The sequence below is a fragment of the Salmo salar genome, chromosome 23, assembly GCF_965601325.2.
Source record: "Salmo salar chromosome 23, fSalSal1, whole genome shotgun sequence".
Classification (NCBI taxonomy): domain Eukaryota; kingdom Metazoa; phylum Chordata; class Actinopteri; order Salmoniformes; family Salmonidae; genus Salmo; species Salmo salar.
Window position 1 is genome coordinate 2684854 of NC_138313.1, and position 22927 is coordinate 2707780.

A 22927-nucleotide genomic window follows, 5' to 3' on the forward strand; every position below is an offset into this window, starting at 1 on the left:
GGTCCCGCCCATTACCATTCATTGCAGTCATGATTGAGAAGGATGAAGAGGGAGAATGGAATGAAAAGGGGATAGATAAGTGAGAAAGCGTGAATGAAGGACAGATGGAGAGAGAGATTCATTATAATTAACAGGTCATTACCCCCAATTAATTCCATTATGTTGATTATTAGCTGTGTTCAGGCTGACAATGTGTGAGTTGTGAGAGAGAGCCCTGAATCTGCTCCCAGCCTCATATAAGTCTCTGTAATGTCGCAAATGTTACCCTATTCCCTTTAGTGCACTACTTTTGACCAGGGCCAATAGGGCTGAAGTGCTGCACTATACAGGGAATAGGTTGCCATTTGGGATGCATATTCTGTTTTGTTTTAGCATAAATGCTACTATTCTTTTTTAAAGTTCCTAATTTAAACAGCTAGGAGACTGTTCTTGTATTATTACCACAAACACAGGGCTCCCGATTGGTGAAGCGGTCTTAGGCACTACATCTCAGTGCTAGAGGCGTCACTACAGACCTGGTTCGATTCCAGGCCGTATCACAACCGGCTGTGATTGGGAGTCGCACAATTGGCCCAGCGTCGTCCGGGGTAGGCCGTCATTGTAAATAAGAATTTACAATGACGGCCAAACCCAGACGACGCTGGGCCAATTGTGCGCCGCCCTATGGGACTCCCAATCCTGGCTGGTTGTGATACAGACTGGATTCGAAACAGGCAGTCTGTAGTGACGCCTCAAGCACTGAGATGCAGTGCCTTAGACCGCTGTGCCACTCGGGAGCCCAACTGACTTGCCTAATTAAATAAAAAATACAATTTACTCCCTGTAATGTAGGATAGGTCTATGCGTTGCACATGTCACCTAATGCAGTTGTCAGTTGTAACAGGATGTTATTTGGTTTTCGTATGGGAAGTCAAGGTGTGAGGTTGGGGGAAGGTGTGAGAAGGTCAGAGAGGAAGGGGCGTGAACGGGTGGGGGTGTGCACTGCACGATAGTTGCTGTTATGAGGGTGGTTAGATATAGGGTGAGGGTAAAAAGGTGTACACAGATGGCGAGTTTTAGAGGGGTACAGGGATGGGGAGGGTTGAAGAGGACACCTGGCTAGGGGTGCTTTGGAGGGGATAAGATTGTGTGTGGAAGTGGATTAAGAAACATTTATAAGAGTGTACAGGTATGGGGCTTTTGGTTTGGGGTAAGGGTGAGAGTTCAGGCAGTAAGACTGGGGAGATGCGTACCTGGTCTGTGTCTGTCTCGTGGATGAGGTGCTTAGCCTCATTGTCAGTATGGTCAATCTCTCCTGGCAGGATCCACTGAGCTACCTCATGGTTATCCAGGAAACCATCCTGACAACACAACACGCATAGAGAGCTGTTACAAACCATCCTGACAACACAACAGACACAAACCTGTTAACTTAGTATGTCCACAGAAAGAGGGGTGTGTGTGTGTAAGTTTTGACATAGCTGGTCTGAGGGGTAGGGTACCTTAAGTGTACTGACTTAAAAAGTGATGTTATAATGATGTTATAGTAATGTATAAGGAGATGATGTTGTTAAGGTGATCCAGTAGCAGCAGACTAGTGTACCTTGTTATTGTCTCTAAACTCTGTGAAGTGTTTTTTCTCCATCAGCACCCAGTCTGGTTGGTTCACTCTCTCCATTCTCAGGTGTGAACATGTCCCCTGTGGTGGATAGAACAGATTACAGCTTATACAGTAGGCGTTGTAATTCTAAAGTCTATTCCAGGGGTTATGAGCTAGTTCAGGTGTACAACAAAATGTTGAAATGTCTGGGGGGTCCCCAAGGAGAGGTTTGAAAACCACTGGTCCATTCGCTGGGGAGAAAATCACTTTCAAAATCATGCCTACTGTGCATCTCTGGGTTATCTTCTGTTTGTGTATGCATACTAGCACTTTCATTTAACATATACAGTTGGTTGTGGACCCAAGAATATCACTCATAAATTAGTAATAAAATAAATGAAATATTTTTGGTTCTCATAAAATGTATAAAGAACCAGATATTATGTTTGGTTGATTACATATTGTATGTTCTCTGTTTGGAAAGGGTAGTAGGTTGAAGGAGAGACTAACCAATGTATTCGTCAAGGGTGATCTTTCCATCAGCGTTCTTGTCAATGTCTTCCTGAAGTGAAACACCTGGATGTTCCTCAGAATTTGATTGATCCTGTGACTATTGACTGATCCCAGTCCTCTGACTGACCTGTATGACAACGGCCTTCATGTGGTCATACTCCTCGGGGTGAAGGAAGGCGGTGAACTCGTCCTTGGTGACGATGCCATCCCCGTCGCGGTCAGCTGTCCTAAAGCGCCTTTCGTCTCTAGTCAGCATGGCCTTGTAGCTAGCCTTGTCATCCACGTCGTCAAACTCCTCATCTGCAAGGGAGTGGAGGACAATCTCAGAGTCAAGACATGGCTTTGTAAAGCAAGGATCAGGGTCTGTATGCATCAAGCGTCTCAGAGTAGGAGTGCTGATCTAGGATCAGGTCCCCCCTGTCCATGTAATGTTACTTATTATGACCTAATAGGCTAAACTGATCACTCCTACTCTGTGACACTTTATTCATACTGGCCCAGAACTACACTGTTAGTGTAAATACTCTTGGGTTGTGTACTGCAGTCAAGGTCTAGCCTACTAAAACCTTTTGTATCAGAGTTTATCAGTGATATGTGTCACTAATTTACCCTCTCTACTATAGATTATCTCTACTTTAACTCCAAAGGGAAAAATGTGTTAACATGTTCTGTTTTCCACCTGTGTTTGTTTCTTTGTATCAAGGATAAAAGACATGGATATTGTGGTAACCCCTTCCCCTGCCTTTGTATTAACAACACGAACCTAAGATGACACCACTATCACATAGCTGTATAGCCTACTACTATACTGTCACGTTGAGCTCTCTCCTCTCATTCCCATCTCATTCTTGGATTGTGTTTGTAGCTAATGATCAATCTCTCCTCATATCACATGGTAATTATATCAAATTAGACCCTACATAAATAGTATCTTGGTTGTGCCCAACCCTGCCCATCATTCCAACAATCTTTAGCACCCAAATAGCCTACTAATTATACGCTGACTGTACACCCCTGGTAAATTGGGACTACCCTTTTGAAGTCACAACCCCCTCGCTCATTTGCCTCAAAGTTAGGCTACCCACACACACCCACACCCTCCCTTGTCGTACCCAGGTAGTAGCCGTAGGTGGTGTTTTTGTATTCCTCCCAGCCGATCTTCCCATCCTTGTTCTGGTCGTACTCCTTCCAGTGCTTCAGCACATTCTCCTCAATGTACCTCCTCTGCCTGTGTTTGATCCACTGGTGCAGTTCCCCATGGCTCACGAAACCATCCTTGTCTGTGTCGATGCGATCTACAATCTTCCTGCCAAAGGGGCAGAACAAGCCAACTAAGCATTCTACCAACAGAAGCGAACTAGCCACCTTTCAGAGCCTGGTTCCTCTCTAGGTTTCTTCCTAGGTTCCTTCCTTTCTAGGGAGTTTTTCCTAGTAACTGTGCTTCAAGATCTGCATTGCTTGCTCTTTAGGGTTTTAGGCTTGGTTTTTGTATAAGGTAATTTCCATGTAAAAGGACCCATGAGCACCAACGTGAAGTTTATAGGAGCATATCAAATTGGGTGTCAAATTAATGCTAAGAGTATATTTTTGAGAAATGAAGGCATACTGTATATACATTTGTTACAAGTTTAGTTTTTGCCATTTATGTTTTGAGTTTGGACTTTTAGCACATTAGCACATAGGGCACACCGATTGGTGTCACCTTGTTAGTCAGTATGTGTTACATCTGTGCTGGCTTGTCCATCTCGTTAGTTAGAAGGTGTTTCACCTGTGCTGGCCCAAGTGATATTTAAGAGCGGCTGGCCCAGTGCTTCAGTTGAGATGTGCAGTGTCAACACCTTCAGTTGGCGCTCCCTATTTGATGTCTAGAAAAACATTCCTTTGTCTGATCTTCCCTGTTTTCGTTTTGCTAAACTTTTTGGTTTGCTTCCTGTCTTTAAGTTTGGTGTGGGTTTTTCCATTTTTATGCCTCTTACTTGGCAAATTTAGTGGGTACTCACGGTGAGTGTCTTTTAGGTCCCAGTTTTTGTTGCTATGCAATTTTCAGTGGACACCCCCATGAGTGTCTTTTAGAACCCCTCCTAAAACCCCACCTGTTTTGTTTGTTGTCAGTGAGTCTTTGTTAGATCCCCCTTTTTAAGCAAAATTTTTTGTTTTCTTTCTAGGGAACGTAACACATGTTACACCCAAATTTGGTCTTGTTTGCGGCGGTCTTGTTTGGGGCAGAGCTCATTAAAATAATAGTAGAATAATAGCCAAATATGCTAAGCAGGATATTGCATATTTATACCTTTGTGTGAATATTTAGGATACATCACCATGAAGATATTATGTTACAGCATGATGAAATTATGTTACAACAATTCCGTTACTGGGTGTAAATCCACTTCCCTTACTGTAGTATAATAACCAAAATAGATTTTTTTCAAAGTCAATGTCTCATGTATTAGCTGACACCCCAACCGTTCTGCAGACTTCATTGAATCTTAATTTGGAACAGATATTTAAGTTAAGTTTTTTGAAAACGTGGAAATAACAAAAATTCTTACTGTACTTGCTGATGTAAAAAGGGCTTTATAAAATAAATTGTATTGATTGATTGAACAAGTCAAGGTTAACAGTATGCTAAGACAGAGGCAGGGGGTGAGATGTCTTCACATAAACACAATGACTGTAGTCAAACGGAAGAGTGCAAGCGTAGGTGGTTGGAGGAGGGAGAAGAGCAGGGAATGAATGTGTAGAAAGAGAGAAATAGGGTTGAAGGTAAAACAAAAATGAAAATTATTCAGGATGTAATGTTGACTTAGCCAGATGGGTAGGGCTAGGGATACAGAATTAGTGTATGAAATAATGCACCACAAGGGGATGAGAAAGAGATAAAGAAAGGGAGGGGTGTCTATTGGAGTAGGATGAAGTTGTTCCTAGATACTGATCTCAGGTCAGTTGCATTCTCCTCCTAATAGTTAAGGGTAGGAGTTTAAAGAAGGCAAGCTGATCCTAGATATGCGCCCGGGGGTAACTTCTAACCTAGAGCAGTGAGAGTGGGGCTACATCCCAAATGGCATCCTATTTCATACATTGGTCACTCTTTTTGACCAGAGTCCTATGGGCCCAGGTCAAAGGTACTGATGTACATAGGGAATATGGACCTGGGTCTAAAGAAATACACAACATAAGAAATATTGGCCCTGGTCAAAAGTAGTGCATATTGGCCATTTGGGACACCACCAGCCTGGGTGTCGTGTAACATAATGTACCCAAGTTTGTCTTTGCTTTCCTCGGGGGTCAGCTGGTCGAAGGTCTTGGCTTCTTCTTTGCCCAGGAAGGCTTCGTGGTCATAATGGAAACCAGTGGAGTCGTCAGGGGCATGGTCACTCGGGTCACTATGGCGATGGACATGCTTCTCTTTAGCGGGCGCAGCTACCGCCACCCCGAGGATGAGAATGAGGGACGGTAGTGACTTTCTATCAGCTCCAATATTTTTCTCAAAGCCAACAGAAGCCTTGAATCACGTGACATGCAATTACTGTTAAATTATGGCAGTTTCTTCACTTGTGAAGTTGATTGATCCATATCTCATTGAACATGAATTTGTGTATATAATCAAAAGAGAACAATCAGTATTTAGCGGACGGCTACAACAGGAGTTTCAGTGTTTGATAATATATGCATGGGAAAATACTCCGACTGACCTGAATGGGAACATTTCTTGTAAAATGCATTTAATTATTGTATATTCAGAAAGGAAAAGGCTACAATGTTCTTCTATATTTGAACATGACTGCCGCTTCCATGACCCACAAACTAGAATCACTATGTACATATAGTGTTGGTTAAACCTTTTCCCCCTATTTATAGGCTACTGTCTTGAGTCCAGACTTGAATTAGGATAACTCAGTCAATGTCTGTTGTCTTAAGTCTTCTGAATAATGAACACAACAATGAATTACATCAATAATGCCTGTAAATGAAAAAAAGGATGCAGTTAGGTAGCCTACATATTTTATGTCAATGAGTCTAGGCTACTCTTAATTGGGGCGGCAGGTAGCCTAGTAGTTAGAGCGTTGGGCCAGTAACCGAAAGGTTGCAAGATCATATCCCGAGCTGACAAGGTAAAAATCTGACTGAACAAGGCAGTTAACCCACTGTTAACCCACTAGGCTGTCATTGTAAATAATAATTTGTTAACTGACTTGCCTAGTTAAATTAATAAAAATACTCCAATAACGAGCTGTACACGTTTTTATTTTATACAACCGAAATCCCTCAATTGGTTTACTGGAGCATATGCATGAATGATAATAATAATACAAAAACGTACCAATTTATCCCAACACGGCTCAATCACGGTTTTTTTCTGGGCTTGTAGTCTTTAAATTCTACAATAAAGGAGGCGGTGTCACGCTTGCTCAGTCGACCATTGCCAGACACGATGACAAGAAATGTAACCAATAGAAACGAGGAAATGGGATTAACGGAGCGGAGACTGATTTCGATTGGCTTTGAAGCGCTACATTGACACGCGAACGCGCACGGTGCAAACCTCCATACCAGAGCGCGGTTTTTGATAAAAATCTCGAAATACTCACTATCACTATTCCAAGATTTTTAGCAAAGTTTTCATCAGCAATGTAAAGGGACACCGAGGTTTATATAAACATATGGCAATGAATGATAGGCATCACTGTTTGGTCAAACACAATGCAATTTACATCCATCTAGCCCATTCATATGAAAACAGAGAGGCTGGAAAACCTCACCACTGTAGCCTTTCCCACTGTAAAGTCCGAAAATGAAGTCCATAATAATATCGGAAAGACAGACTAACGTGATATTTAATAGAAAGGAAGTTCGTCTGCATTCAGCTTTGGGAGAAACATTTAATTTCAGAGAGGGTTATCTGATTAAATAATGTATGCGTAAATTGTTCTGAAAACCTAACACTTGAGGGCAGACTGGGATGCCTTTTGAGCAGAACAATCTAGAAAACACAGCAGATTTTTTTTCTGCAAAATCCTCCCTTTTCCGTTTCCGGACTTCTTCCTTCCTAGCACATACAGTTGAAGTCGGAAGTTTACATACACCTTAGCCAAATATATTTCTACTCAGTTTTTCATCATTCCTGACATTTAATCCTAGTAAAAATGTCCTGCCTTATAGGTCAGTTAGGATCACCACTTTATTTTAAGAACGTGAAATGTCAGAATAATAGTAGAGAGAATGATTTATTTCAGCTTTTGCTTTTTTCATCACATTCCCAGTGGGTCAGAAGTTTACATACACTCAATTAGTATTTGGTAGCATTGCCTTTAAATTGTTTAACTTGGGTCAAACGTTTCAGGTAGCCTTCCACAAGCTTCCCACAATAAATTGGTGAATTTTGGCCCATTCCTCCTGACAGAGATGGTGTAACTGAGTTAGGTTTGTAGGCCTCCTTGCTCGCACACACTTTTTCCAGTTACTGGCCCAACACTCTAACCATTTGGCTACCTGCGGTCCATTAAAATTAATTTAAATTAACACACCCTATCCCCTCAGCCCTCAAATTAAGTGGTCACTTCTGATGACGTATCATGACGTCTGACGAGTTTACACTTGCAGGGCAAGGGGCGAGGGAGGAAGGAATGATATTTAAATAGACCGCCCTTGCCCGGAAATTCGTCACTCGTTTGTCACCCGCAATGTGTTTTTAGCCACGGGTAGCATGCTTTATATGCGCTACAGTGAATTATGATTACACGGAACCCAAACCGGCTGCGCGCGTGCGCCATCGTGCATACATTTATTTTGTCCCTCTACACCAAACGCAATCACAACACGCAGGCTAAAATATCAAAACAAACTCTGAACCAATTACATTAATTTGAGGACAGGTTGAAAAGCATTAAACATTTATGGCAATTTAGCTAGCACTTGCTAGCTAATTTGTCTTATTTAGCTAGCTTGCTGTTGCTAGCTAATTTGTCCTGGGATATAAACATCGAGTTGTTATTTTACCAGAAATGCACAAAGTCCTCTACTCCGACAATTAATCCACACATAAAACGGTCAACTGAATCGTTTCTAGTCATCTCTCGTCCTTCCAGGCTTTTTTATCTTTGAACTTATATGGTGATTGGCATCTAAACTTTCATAGTATTACTACACTGACCGGCAACACAGTTTGTCTTTCAATCACCCATGTGGGTATAACCAATGAGGAGATAGCACGTGGGTACCTACTTCTATAAACCAATGAGGAGATGGGAGAGGCAGGACTTGCAGAGCGATCTGCGTCAGAAATAGAAAGGACTTCTATTTTAGCCCTTGGCAATGCAGACGCTCTTTGACACGCGCGAGCAGTGTGTGTGCAATAATTGAATAACATAGATTTCTAAATTTATTTTGCAACGCTCGCGCACACGACACGAGCGGTGTAGTCAGGGTATTATGATGGCATGTCTACTTATACTAACTATATAATTATTAATATACACCTACTGTATGATAGCTAGCAAATTAATTAGCTAACTAACGTTAGCCAGTCTAGCTGGAACTTCTGAAGAAGGAAAATGTTTTATTTCGACAATTTCCAAAAGCTAACCAAAGAAAAAACATAATTACTTTTACGAGACATGTTTGTGCATTAGTAGCACCATTTCTAACTTATTTACATTCATTTTTACTTACACTTGTATGTTGACTCCATAATGACGTTGAGGTTAAGTTTTGACCGACTTTTCTTAGCGGATATCCAATCATCGCGAATTGAAATATGGGGCGTTTCAGACTCCGAAGTGAACATAATTGGACACTCGCAAACTCCATTAAAAACGAGGGTTTAAGAGCTTACGTTGCAAACTTCCCTTGCTTGGCTAATAATTTGGACAAATGGTAAATATGGCCGCGGGGTTTCCCCCAAGGGCATAGGGCTGAGGGTTTAGGTCTACTTTGAGTTTGAAACGCAGCCATAGAGGGGGGCAGAGCAAGCTTCAAACAGGAAGCTCACCTGCAAAGCACATGATAAGATTGGCCATATAGGTTGTTTTGTATTTTGATGTTAAGTTTATAAAATGATCATAAATAATGCACTGTGCCACATTGTGATGTAAATGTGCATACTATGCTGGCCTCCCGAGTGGCGCAGTGGTCTAAGGCACTGCATCGCAGTGCTAGCTGTGCCACTAGAGATTCTGGGTTTGAGTCCAGGCTCTGTCGCAGCCGGCCGCGACCGGGAGGCCCATGGGGCGGCGCACAATTGGCCCAGCGTCGTCCGGGTTAGCGGAGGGTTTGGCTGGCAGGGATATCCTTGTCTCATCGCGCACTAGCGACTCCTGTGGCGTGCCAGGCGCAGTGCACCCTGACACGGTCGCCAGGTGTATGGTGTTTCCTCCGACATATTGGTGCGGCTGGCTTCCGGGTTGGATGGGGCATTGTGTCAAGAAGCCATGCGGCTTGGTTGGGTTGTGTTTCAGAGGACGCATGGCTCTCGACCTTCGCCTCTCCCGAGTCCGTTCGGGAGTTGCAGCGATGAGACAAGACTGTAACTACTACCAATTGGATACCACGAAATTGGGGAGAAAAAAAGGGGGTGAAAATACATGCATATGGTCTAGTGCCTCAAAATATATAAAAAACGTTTTGTTTCAATTTTCAGTATTTATTTTAGCTGCCCTGCTTTACCAACCAGCTAAAGTAGGACAGCATGGAGTAGCTAAACTGGGACAGTTCTATAGGATTTTCTAATGGAGGAATGAGATCCAGTTTACATTAGGGACCCCCTGTAGGTTAGGCAGGGCTCTGGTACTTGTAGTACTATGTCCTGTAAATGTTTTCTTGTAATATTTTTATTAGTACTGTTATTTGAGTGAATTCTGTAAAAGTGGGACACATTTTGCATTTACGTCTTCTGTACTCTTCAGAGATCTATCCAACATATTAGCCCAATACATGATACATTTCTGAAATCCTCAGATGTTTCCTAATCACACACAATTGAATTGAATTGTTATTGGGGTACAATTGGGACTATAATAATGGTGTCCCAGTTTACATAGCCTTCTGTCCCAGTCTACCAAATGCGAACTGAAAATATGCTTTTGACACAGTGTACACAAAAGGGGTTTGTCATGCCTACTGTGAATATGAAAACAATTCGATTTTTTTGTGACTAGGAAACTTCTTGAAGATGTGTTGGATAGATGTCTACAGAGGTTACAGCAGACGGAAATGCAAAAAGTGTCCCACTTATTCCCGAATTGATTCTACTTAATTGTTTATTTAGTCCTACTTCATTTTATTATTTACGTCATTGTGTTATTTACTAAATTTGTCCTTTCATGAGTTTTTATCATAAACTCATGGAATTTAAAGACTTTCTCACAACATTCTGGGAATGGAACCGATTTGCTATCTTAGTTAACAGGAATCCATTAGTTCTCAGTGTTGGACTCCTCAGTTAGGACAATGATTGACAGCAGGTGTTGCTGTTATTGGATAGTTTTACACAGGATGCTGCTGAACAACACAGTTGAGACTTTCTCATCCCCTCCTCTAACCAGAACCTTTTTATTATGTCCTCTCTCTCTCTCACTCACTCGCTCTCTCTCTCTCTTTCTCCCTCTCTCTTTCTTCGTCTCTCTTTCTCTCTTTTTATCTAATTCAAACTCGTTTTCGCTGTTTCTTTCTCCTTTCTTTTACTATCTCCCTCTCACACATACCCTGTCTGCCACTTTTTCCCTCCGCTCGGTTTCATTTCTCTCTTCTCTCTTTCCCTTTCCGTCTCTCTCTTCCTCTCTTTCTTTTTTCCTCTCCTCTCTCGCTCCTCTCTTCCCTCGCCTAAGGCGGTGTGTCTAGTTCCATGGAGCAATTGAAGGTGACAGGGGCAGTGAGAGAGGAGGGGAGAGGAAGGGATGGAGGGAGGACGTGCCACACTGTAGCCTGGGGGCACACAACAGCAAAGAGATGGAGAGAGGAGGAAGAGAGAGACTGGAAAGAAGGAAAGACAAAAGCAAGGAAGAGGAGGGGAAGAGTGAATTGAGTGGGGGAAATTGACAAAGTGAGAGAGATGGATATAGAAATGAATATTTCATAATTAATGTAGCCACTCCCCTTTTATGGAAATACACAGAGTAACAGAGTCACGAAAGGGAAAAGGACACGCACACACAGACACACACCCGCATGCACACGTAAGCTTGTGTGTTTTGTTTTAAAGACTTGATATTAATTTGTCCCGGCATGGTTGCTATGGTGACCTCCATTCCCCTCCCCCCAGCAGTGAAAAAGAGAGAGAGGGAAAGAGAGCGAGAGAGAGAGGGTGACAGGGATGAACTAACAAGAGACTGAAAAAATGTGCCCTAAAGCTGCACGAATATTCAAGTAACACACATACACACAGGCATATACGTATACAGTACTCACACTCAGGGCCGGCTCTAGCCTTTTATGAGCCCCTCACCTCACAAGCAAAAGTGATTAACAAAATCAACAGGGGCCCCTTGGAGGTCAGGGCCCCTGGGCACATGTACTGTGTGACCGGTCGGTATTCGGCCATGATTACTACAAGTTTAGATAGCTGGCAAGACAAATTTACCAATATAAAAACTGTTAGCTGATATGGCTAATTGAGTGACTGTCCATGACTGACATAACAAGATAAAACTAGCTGATGCACAACCAAATTTCAAACTTGCCCCTTGTATATTCGACTATTCTTACTCTCAACAGTAAGTTGAGACCACGACTGAATTAAAAAAAAAAAACACTATATATACAGAAAAGTATGTGGACACCCCTTCAAATTAGTGGATTTGGCCATTTCAGTCACACCTTTTGCTGACAGGTGTATAAAATCGAGCACACAGCCATGCAATCTCCATAGACAAACATTGACAGTAGAATGGCCTTACTGAAGAGCTCAGTGACATTCAACGTGACACCGTCATAGGATGCCACCTTACCAACAAGTCAGTTCGTCATATTTCGGCCCTGCTAGAGCTGCCCCGGTCAACTGTAAGTGCTGTTATTGTGAAGTGGAAATGTCTAGGAACAACAACAACTCAGCCGTGAAGTGGTAGGCCGATTCTGTGCTTCCAGCCTTGTGGCAACAGTTTGAGGAAGGCCCTTTCCTGTTTCAGCATGACAATTCCCCCGTGCACAAAGCGAGGTCCATACAGAAATGGTTTGTCGAGATCGGTGTGGAAGAACTTGACTGGCCTGCACACAGGCCTGACCTCAACCCCATCAAACACCTTTGGGATTAATTGGAACGCCGACTGTGAGCCAGGCCTAATCGCTCAACATCAGTGCCCGACCTCATTAATGCTCTTGTGGCTGAATGGAATCAAGTCTCCACAGCAATGTTCCAACATCTAGTGGAAAGCCTTCCCAGGAGAGTGGAGGCTGTTATGGCAGCAAAGGAGGGACCAACTAATTAAGCCCATGATTTTGAAATTAGTTCGACGAGCAGGTGTGAATACTGCCAAATTCTCTAAAACGACGTTGGAGGCGGCTTATGGTTGAGAAATGAACATTAAATCCTCTGGCAACAGCTCTGGTGGACATTCCTGCAGTCAGCATGCCAATTGCATGCTCCCTCAAAACGTAAGACATCTGTGGCATTGTGTTGTATGACAAAACTGCACATTTTAGAGTGGCCTTTTATTGTCCCCAGCACAAGGTGAACCTGTGTAATGATCATGCTGTTTAATTAGCTTCTTGATATGCCATACCTGTCAGGTGGATGGATTATCTTGACAAAGGAGAAATGCTCACTAACAGGGACGTAAACAAATGCACAAAATTTGAGAGAAATAAGCTTTTTGTGTGTATGGTAATATTTTATTTCAGCTCATGAAACCATCACTTTACATGTTGCGTTTATATTTGGGGGGGTTGGGGCTCTAAGTGACTGCTTATGACTGGAGCCTGCCCAGCACACACTTGTGCATACAGGTTTATATACAAGATACAGTGTACATGTACGCCCATAAACTCACTCACACAAAGACTGCATGCATAGAAACATCTAAAACACATTTCCAGAGATATCTTCTAGTCTTTCCTTCATTGTTTTGGAAAACAAAATCCCTTATTATTTCTGTCATCTATCTCTTACCTCAGATTATTCTCTGTAGCCAGTGACAGAGAGAGAATGACAGAGAGAGAGGGAGGTTGAGATGGGAGGGAGGGAAGGAAAGAAGGGAGGGAGGGAGCGAGAGAGCGCAGAGTTTTGTCAACCGGAAATAAAACATGTTGGCACCCTCCTTCTCCACCTCCCCCCTCCTCCCGTCTCTCGCTCTCTCTGTCCCCCTTTCTTCTTCTTCTAATATTATAGTCATACTTAAGTCCTCTTGTTTTTTCTATAGTCTTCATAATAACAACATGCTCTTCCTCATTCCATTCTCTCTCTGTCTTCTATAAGTAGTCATTCCTGAAGTAGTTGTGCACTTCTGTTAAAGTTTGGGTCAGTTGTATTTCAATTTGATCAATTCAGGTCATTAGAACATTCAAATTCAAGACGTGAAAATTCATCCTTATTGAAAGTCAATTTAGGCACTCCTGACGATACGTAAAGCTTATTAAAGAGCAGTGATACTATCAAGAGCACTTCCTTCTTTTTTCGGGCACTTCCTGAATTAAAATGGAATTGACCCCAACCTTGTGTGTTACGAAAAACAAACAATCCAGTCTTCCTCCCAAAAAATATCTGTTTGTAGTGTCGTTTTTAGAATATCAGGCAAAAGATGCTGTATTATGACTGTAAAACATAGTGAGCTCTCTAACTCAGCAGACACTGAATAAGACTAAAGATGGATAAAGGGGATTTAAGTAATAGAGTTCTCCTCAATACATCTCCACTATATTCTATTGTGTTACAGATATATTACCCTACAGGACTCAACATAAGTTTGCTCAAACTGTAGATGCATTCTCTCTTCTCATTGTTGTACTGTCAAGGACTCTCTAGTTCTCTGGGCTAATCCAATGAAATATGCAAATGTGGTGTCACGAGTGACAAAGTGCAGTCAGAGAGAAACCAAGCCAAACATGCCGTAGCAAGCGTATTTGGCAGCTTGTACTGTGTAGGGTTTGTGTATGTGGGGAGGGGCCTCACATCGTAGTCCGTAAGGATAGCAACTGACCAAGTTGGTGTGTGAGGGTGTCACTGGTGTGTGTGTGCGTGTGTGTGTAAAAAAAAATAATCAAAGTACTGTGTATGAAAGTGTATACCTCAAAGTGTTTGTACTATGGCTATAACTGTGTGTTCTTAGAATGCGACCCTTTCTTTCTTATCTGCACATGTAAATGTATGCAGTTTCTCTCGAAAGAGCCAGAACTAGGCCAGTGGTCTCTCTCTCCCTGTCCTCTGTATCCAAAAGGTCAGAGTTTCTCTCTACAGGCCAAACCCTTTGGAACACTATAAGGCCGAACACATTTCAGTTTTAAAGCTTTACCTACGGTGTTATGAATGGCTTATAAGCCTGTGTTAAGTAGGTTGTTATTCATAGACCGTTTATATATCATTTGTTATATATTTATAAACAAGTAAATACCGGTGCATGTCTAAAAACATTCATTGCAAGGACATGTAATCATACAGATCATGAATGATATGGCTTTTACATAAAATTGGGTACACTATTGAATAATGTTCAGAAGCCATCCTTCAAAATAAAGTGTTACTAGGCCTTGTTTAAAAATTGATATAGGTGATCATCATCCTCCCTTCATCCTTCCTTCGCGTTTCTTCCTTTCTCTCCATACCTTTACCACCCCTCCCTCCTTCCCCTCGTCTCTCTCTCTCTCTCTCTCTCTCTCTCTGTCTCTCTCTCCATCACCCCTTTTCCTGGCATTAAGTCCAGACCTGACACTGACACTGAGTCTGTGTGTCATCCCTCTCTTCCTCCCTCCTCCTCCTTCTCTCTCCCTCTCTCTCTCCCTCTCTATCCATCGCTCCGAGGACCAGAGTGCCTGCAGACTTGTTTCTCTCTCCCTGGCCCACTCCCCCCTCCCTCGCCTCCTCTCTTTCGCTCTGTCTAACTCTCTCCATCTCTACTCTGGCTCGCCTCCCTGCTCTCTCTTTCTCTTTGCACACACAGTCAACAAAAGCGAGGTCAGAGGAGAGGGATGAGGGTATAACGAAAGAGAGGAAGAGGAGGAAGAGAGAAACCTTGGAAACAGTGGAGAGACTAGAGAAACACAAGTTTGGAAAACCATCGGCATCCTCTCTCTTGAGTAGGTGAGTGTCCTTTCACTAAACTTGTCAACCAACACTAATGTTTCGGGAGAGAGACAGACACAGACAGAGACCGAATAAGAGAACAAGACAAATTTGAATTAAACATCAAGGAACTATTTATGACAGACAGTGAGAGAGAGCAAAAGTACCAACTAGACTAGAGAGGGTGAAACCACACGGAACCAAGATAACTTGATCTTTGACTCGACGTAGAGATACGGAAAGGCACTGTGAGCCAAATAGTTGGAAATACACCCCGCTAGCAAGATTTATGAATATATGGCCAGAGAACTAGCTCTCACTCGCTGATGTTTCAGGCTTTCTCCTCTTCTTCTGTAATGTATAACCTTTACCCACTTGACTTTGTATGTATTCAAGCTAAAGGTCTGCTAATAATGATTTATGAAATCTGCCTGTCCGATGTCTTATGCTTTTAACCGGTATGGCTCTGTGCTGGTTATGATACCTGGTTGTAGTCATTGTTGGGAGTCCATCAACTTTTGAATAAAAGGCAGGATTTTATTTATACTAATTGTCTCGTCCCCATGTATTCCAGTCTTAATCCTAATAATGGATTAATGGATCAATGAATCAACTGTAAAATGAAGTGTATAGTGTTAGAGCATATTTTACCCCACAACATGATAATGTGTGTCCAGTGTCGTGAGTTGTTAGTCTCTTCCATCATTACTGTATTATGGCCTATTATTGCGTGTTTTTCCAAAGTCCATTGTGTGTTTAGTTGTTCTATTTCTCTATCATCATGTGTCATTAGAGTATAGTTATAGTGCTAACGACAGTGTTGTGAGTATTTCTGCTCCAATTCTATGTATACCGGTATCACTATCATACATAGTCAGTGTGTATTGTTGTATGTACTTTCGTCCCTCCTTTCAGTGTACCATATTAATGTGAAGTTAGGTTTAAGGTTAGAGTATTGTGGTGTTGTGAGTATTTTTATTCCCCCCTTCTCTGTGTATTACAGGTGTAGCAAGTGTTGTGTGTAATTCTGCTCCCCTGTATCACTAGTATAGCTTTAGTGTTGTGCATACATATTTCCGCTCCCCTTCTGTCTGTGTGTGCATCATAGTCAGAGTGTGTATAATAATGTGTGTAATGTTGTGAGTATTTTGGTCCCTACATTGTGACCGTGTATCATTAGTGTAGTTAGTGTCTGGGGTTGTGTTCTGCCTGTGTGGTTAATGGTAGCTGACAGTGTTACTCTCTCCTCTCATGCGTGTGTGTACAGTCAGTGTCAGAGTGGAGGGGATGTAGCTCCTAATTACTGAGTGTGTTTGTAATGAACTCCCCGTGTGTCGCCGTGGGAAGCTAATGCACAAGCGTGTATGTGTGTCTCTTTCTCTCCAAATGCACACTACCGTTCAAAAGTTTGGGGTCACTTAGAAATGTCCTTGTTTTTGAAAGAAAAGCTCATTTTTTGTCCATTAAAATAACATTAAATTGATCAGAAATACAACAGTGTAGACATTGTTAATGTTGTAAATGACTATTGTGGCTGGAAACGGCTGATTTTTAATGGAATATCTACATAGGCGTACAGAGGCCCATTATCAGCAACCATCACTCCTGTGTTCCAATGGCACGTTGGGTTAGCTAATCCAAGTTGATCATTTTAAAAGGCTAATTGATCATTAGAAAACCCTTTTGCAATTATGTTAGCACAGCTGAAAACTGTTGTTCTGATTAAAGAAGTAATAAAACTGGCCTTCTTTAGACTAGTTGAGTATCTGGAGCATCAGCATTTGTGGGTTTGATTACAGGCTCAAAATGGCCAGAAACAAAGTACTTTCTTCTGAAACTCGTCAATCTATTCTTGTCATGAGAAATGAAGGCTATTCCATGTGAGAAATTGCCAAGAAACTGTAGATCTCATACAACGCTGTGTACTACTCCCTTCACAGAACAGGGAAAACTGGCTCTAACTAGAATAGAAAGAGTGGGAGGCCCAGGTGCATGACTGAGCAAGAGGACAAGTACATTAGAGTATCTAGTTTGAGAAACAGATGCCTTTCAAGTCCTCAACTGCAAGTAGTTAAATAGTACCCACAAAACACCAGTCTCAACGTCAACAGTGAAGAGGCGACTCTGGGATGCTGGCCTTCTAGGCAGAGTTGCAAAGAAAAATCCATATCTCATACTGGCCAATAAAAATAAAAGATTAAGATGGGCAAAAGAACACAGACATTGGACAGAGGAACTCTGCCTAGATGGCCAGTATCCCGGAGTCGCCTCTTCACTGTTGATGTTGAGACTGGTGTTTTGTGGGTACTATTTAATGAAGCTGCCAGTTGAGGACTTGTGAGGCGTCTGTTTCTCAAACTACCCACTCTAATGTACTTATCCTCTTGCTCAGTTGTGCACCGGGGCCTCCCACTCCTCTTTCTATTCTGGTTAGAGCCAGTTTACGCTGTTCTGTGAAGGGAGCGAAGGCATGGAATAGCCTTCATTTCTCAGAACATGAATAGACTGACGAGTTTCAGAAGAAAGTTCCTCGTTTCTGGCCATTTTGAGCCTGTAATCGAACCCACAAATGCTGATGCTCCAGATACTCAACTAGTCTAAAGAAGGCCAGTTTTATTATTTATTTAATCAGCACAATGGTTTTCAGCTGTGCTAACATAATTGCAAAAAGGTTTTCTAATGATCAATTAGCATTTTAAAATGATAAACTTGGATTAGCTAACACAATGTGCCATTGGAACACAGGAGTGATGTTTGCTGATAATGGGCCTCTGTACGCCTATGTACATATTCCATAAAACAAAATCAGACGTTTCCAGCTACAATAGTCATTTACAACATTAACAATGTCTACACTGTATTTCTGATCAATCTGATGTTATTTTAATGAACCAAAAAATGTGCTTTTCTTTCAAAAACAAGGACATTTCTAAGTGACCCCAAACTTTTGAATGGTAGTGTATGTACCCTATCACTTATTTCCTCTACCTTTCTCTCCTCTTCCTCCCCTCTCTTTATCTCCTCCTCCCCCTGTCTTCCAGTAGTTCTGATCTGTGTTCTTATTGGAGGAGAGAAGGTGAAGGGGAAGTGTTATGTGTGAGAAACTCAGCATGCTGAATCTACAGAACACATCCAGCTGGACTGGGCCAAACAACTGGTACCATCAACCAACACAGCACGGTACAGATAGTGTGTGTGTTTGTGTGACTCGTGGAGTCAGCGTAGGGTGAGCTGGAGAATCTTCCACATGACTGAGCAGAAACAGTGTGTCAACAGCTACAACACACACAGACACACACACACGAACACACACACACACACCTACAGTGACAGAATGCACAAACACAAAACAGTGAAATGTATACGTACATGTGGAGATATGGAGAATGCATAAACGCTTGTTACACTCAGGCAGACAGTAACGGTGGACACACACACACACACACACACACACACACACACACACACACACACCACACACTCATTTCACCAAGAAAAGATCTTCAATTATCCTTCTGTTCTAGAACAATCTCTTTCCCCCTTTCCATTAGATGGCTGTGTGGTGGATGACGTGAGTGTGCGGATGGTAGGAGGAGGAGAAGGAGTGCAAAGAGAGAGGGATGAGGCAGAGGACGCCCAGCATCACCTCCAGCTCAAGAGAAAGCTCCAGAGGAATCGCACCAGTTTCACCCAGGAGCAGATTGACGCGCTGGAGAAAGGTCTAACCCCAGCCCCAGGCTTCAGTTGAGGCCTGTGGAGATTCAATTAAATTATAGTTATAAACATGAAGGAAAAGCTAAGTTTAAAGCCACGGGAATCTGTGTGTGGGCTTCTTGACAAATTTTTCTCCACCTTACAGAGTTTGAACGGACACATTACCCAGATGTCTTTGCCAGAGAGAGATTAGCAGCTAAAATCGACCTTCCAGAGGCTCGCATTCAGGTAACCAACAGTTCACTCTGTCTGTTTAACCCTCCGTCTCTTTATTCTTATCCTTTACTCCCCCTAGTGGCCAGCATAGAGTATGACAGCTACCAAAGTAGTACCTGAGCAGTTCTCAAACCAGTCCTCAGGGACCACCAGTTTTCACATATTTGTTATATTCGAACACAAACACACCTGAATGGTTACAGTTTGGTTGGTTGGTTGATTGATTGACAGGTGTGGTTTTCCAATCGGCGAGCCAAATGGAGGAGGGAGGAGAAGTTGCGCAATCAGAAGAGGTCAGGGGGCGGGACTTCCTGTTCTCAGGCACACGCCCCCCTCAGCACCTCCTTCAACACAGGTGTCTATCACTCTCACCATGGCAACAGCTCAGGTAAGAAACCATTCACTTTTTAAAATATATTTGTAGGTGTACAAGTGTGTGTGTGTGTGTTAATGTACAGTATGTGTGTGTATTACTGTATACAATATTATTTTAAAACATTTCTGTGTTTCTTGATGAAGCCTCAATGCACAGTCGCAGTGACAACTCTCTCTCAGGCTACGGCTCTCTCTCAGTCTTCTCCAATATGCAGGTAAATTCAACAAATGTTTATTTTTGATTGTGCTATGCACCCCATGTCGTCCATTGTTAACATGACTATTGGTCCTTCATTTTCAACCAATACTTTCACTGAATCTTTGTTCTGTCTCATCAGTCCTATCACTGGTTAACAATCTTCTCTCTTTTCTCTTCCTGCATGTCCTGTTACTGTCCCTCTCTCCTCTTCTCTTTGCTCTCTCTGTCTCTCCAGTCATTGCCACCCCAGTCCGCTCCTTCTTACCCCTGCATGCTCCCTCCCTCCCCCTCCTCTCCTCCCCCCCTGGCTCGGAAGTTTGACTCCCTCTCTTACCCCTCTCCTCACCTGCCTCCCCCTCACTCTGCCAGCTCCAACACAGGTGAGTCTCTGCAGCATGTGTGCATGTGTGTCTGTGAAGATCTAGTATTTAGTTTAGGTACCACTTTGCTAACTCATCCTTCTTGTCTTTGTTTCTCTCTCTCTTTGTCTCCCAGGATATCTCTCTCCTGGTGTGTCGGGTAGTGAGCAGGACTTAGGTCAGTACTGGACCAGACTCCAGTGAGAATAACACAGTTACGGCATGACACTAGACCACCACCAAACCTGCCAGTATCTGAAGATCCACCTATTCACTGTGACTGTGACAGACTAAGATACGCAAACACCCAATCCGTTACAATCCAAAGCGATTACAATCAGTCATTCTAATAATGACAAAAACGACCAATAAAAGTATCAATGACCTGCAACAGCCAATGACAATCATGGATGGCCATGGAACCACCAATGACAATCTAGTATGGGCCTGATGCAGCCAATGACAATCAAGTATTGGTACGGGACTAGTAATTACAATTAAGCTTGATCTCAGCGCACAATGCAATCAAATGATGAACTGGAGCTGGATCCCAGCAGATTCACTCACTCATCCTCACTCACTCACTCACTCACTCACTCAATCCTTTTGATGTTTGTTCAGATCAAACAGACAATCAAGCATTGAAATGAAGTCCCCAATCATAGTCAAGCATGGATTTCATTTAATCAATGACAGTCGAGCAGGGATTAATGTAACCAATGAGCTAGGAGAGTTGAAGACAATCAAAAACCAATACTAGTGAATAAGGATGTTACTGTGATGCCATATTTTTGTCCTATTCCTCTCTCCATACCTTTCTTTCAATCTGACTTTTGCAATCCTACCCCTTTTAAAATCCTTTCCTTCGCCTGTACATTTAGCACTGTGTGTGTGTGCGTGTGTGCGTGTATGTGCAGGCATGAGTGAGTGTTTGTATGTGTGTAGTTGCATTTCGTGTATGTGTGTCTTTAACATGCTAATCATTTTAGTGTATTCCTTTTTGTGAAGCTGTTTAAACAAAGAATAAAAATCTAAATGTGAAACTAAACAATGCCTGTTATTTAACAGTAATAAGACGGTTAGCTTGATTAATGTAAGAGTTTTAATGCGCATTGCTTTTATTTTTAAATAAATCGATCCAAGTGAATTTACACCACATATAGTGTACAAACAGGGAAATAATGGCTGGAAAGAGAGGAATCCTGATAGTGGCTTTCTTTCTGAACGCAAAAAGACTTTGGCTAATTTCAATGTGAGAATATTTACCAAATCTTCAGTAACATATTGATCTATGTTAGTGAACCACCCCTCAGAGATTTCTGGTGGAGCTTGTGTGTTCTATGGTCTTTAGCTTTTGTTTATTTCTCACTCTGTCACTGAGCAGGAGCATTTCCTGCCTATGTGACTGTGGATTTCCTGTTTTTGTTACTCACATCACCACACCCACTGTAAATAATGCCCTGACTGACAGACAAACCAATTCTCACAAGGACATGAAACACACTCGTACAAACTTGAAAATGCACGCACACACACACACATATGAATGTGCGCACTCACACACACAGGCATGAATGTGCACACACACGCGCATGTACACACACACATACCCACACTGTGTATATGTATACCGTATACTGTTCTTGTAATCTTGATATTCACAATCAACACAAACACTCAGTCACAGCCATGCCCATATTAGGTCCTATATGCTAACATAATTATTTGTGGGTTTCCGTGGCAATGTTTAAATTTGTGTAATTAGATTCAGAGTTAACGAGGTGTGGAGATTCCGAGAGGATGTTGCACGCAAGACACTCTTAACCCCTGCTCAAACAATCACATCCCCACTATCCCCTATGGACTGTCTCTACCTCCTAACCCACCCAACCCATCAACTCAACTTCTATCAGAGAGCACTTATCTACTGTCGGTCTTTGAACATGGCCCTCTGTCTATCACTCTATCACATCTTTTCCCATTCCGCTTTCTACTCCCTTCTTCTTGGTATTGACCTCACTTCAAACCACTTTCAACTTTGAACATACACTCTTGAACTTCACAAGGGTCACTGTATGTGTTTGTATTCACTCTCTTATGACATTTCCAGAGGACAGGAAGAGTTTCCTTGGTGTAAAAGAGCACTGCCGCCTATCAGGTTTTAGAGTGAGTTCAGTCAAAGTAATCAAAGAAGCATACATCATCTACCCTTATACTGTATGATGGTAATGAACACAATCCACCAAGAGCTGCGTCTCTAGGGTGAATTTTCAACATTGACATCTAGCTCTCTCTTCACCCCCTCCATCCTTCTCTCACTCATTATCTCTTTCAATAGTCTCTCTCTCGCTCTCTCATTACCCCCCCCCCCCAGCTTCCTGTCACAAAGGAAATGCCTCACCCTGCTCGCTGGCTCCCCATTGGTCCTGGCTCAGAGGAACGGTGATTTGGGGGGAGATAGGGAGGGCAGGACAGGGGGATAGATAGAGGGAGCGGAGACGTAGAGAGGGAGAAGGGCACGAGACAGGGCATTGGGCAGGCAGGAAGATGAGTGCCAGGCTAAATTAAAGGGGAGAAAGAGAGAGAGGACTGCTTCATGTGTTCAACTTGACGGCGAGGGAATGGCTTTGAAGGCGTAAGCGGTAAGAAGAGCGCTACAAGAAGAAAGTCAGGAAACTGTCCATGCAGAGACTTTAGAAAACAACAAAAAGAGAGGGAGAGCGAGTTAGTGAAAGAGAGATAGGCTGGCTGGAGAGAGAGCTCCATAA

The 22927-nt window shown here is 42.6% G+C and overlaps 2 protein-coding genes across 3 annotated transcripts; one reads left to right on the top strand and one right to left on the bottom strand.

The window, feature by feature from the left end:
- Positions 1-730: 730 nt before the first annotated feature.
- LOC106583893 (calumenin-like) lies at positions 731-9108 on the bottom strand. The gene is made up of 6 exons (XM_082967839.1): positions 9081-9108; positions 5350-5512; positions 3205-3449; positions 2220-2392; positions 1583-1678; positions 731-1340 (listed from the first exon to the last, which is right to left on the bottom strand). Exons 1-6 carry the CDS (start codon positions 9106-9108, stop codon positions 1056-1058), a joined length of 990 nt encoding a protein of 329 aa, XP_082823965.1. The 3' UTR covers positions 731-1055.
- A 5983-nt stretch (positions 9109-15091) lies between these two features.
- LOC106583913 (paired box protein Pax-6) lies at positions 15092-21210 on the top strand. 2 transcript variants are annotated; one of them, XM_014168569.3, is made up of 8 exons: positions 15092-15314; positions 18341-18476; positions 18848-19015; positions 19156-19238; positions 19458-19614; positions 19746-19816; positions 20036-20180; positions 20296-21210. In XM_014168569.3, exons 2-8 carry the CDS (start codon positions 18389-18391, stop codon positions 20361-20363), a joined length of 780 nt encoding a protein of 259 aa, XP_014024044.1. In that variant the 5' UTR covers positions 15092-15314; positions 18341-18388; the 3' UTR covers positions 20364-21210. The 2 variants fall into 2 exon arrangements, with proteins under 2 accessions (XP_014024044.1, XP_014024043.1); XM_014168568.3 differs by having other exon boundaries at positions 15093-15314; positions 18338-18476.
- Positions 21211-22927: the final 1717 nt, after the last annotated feature.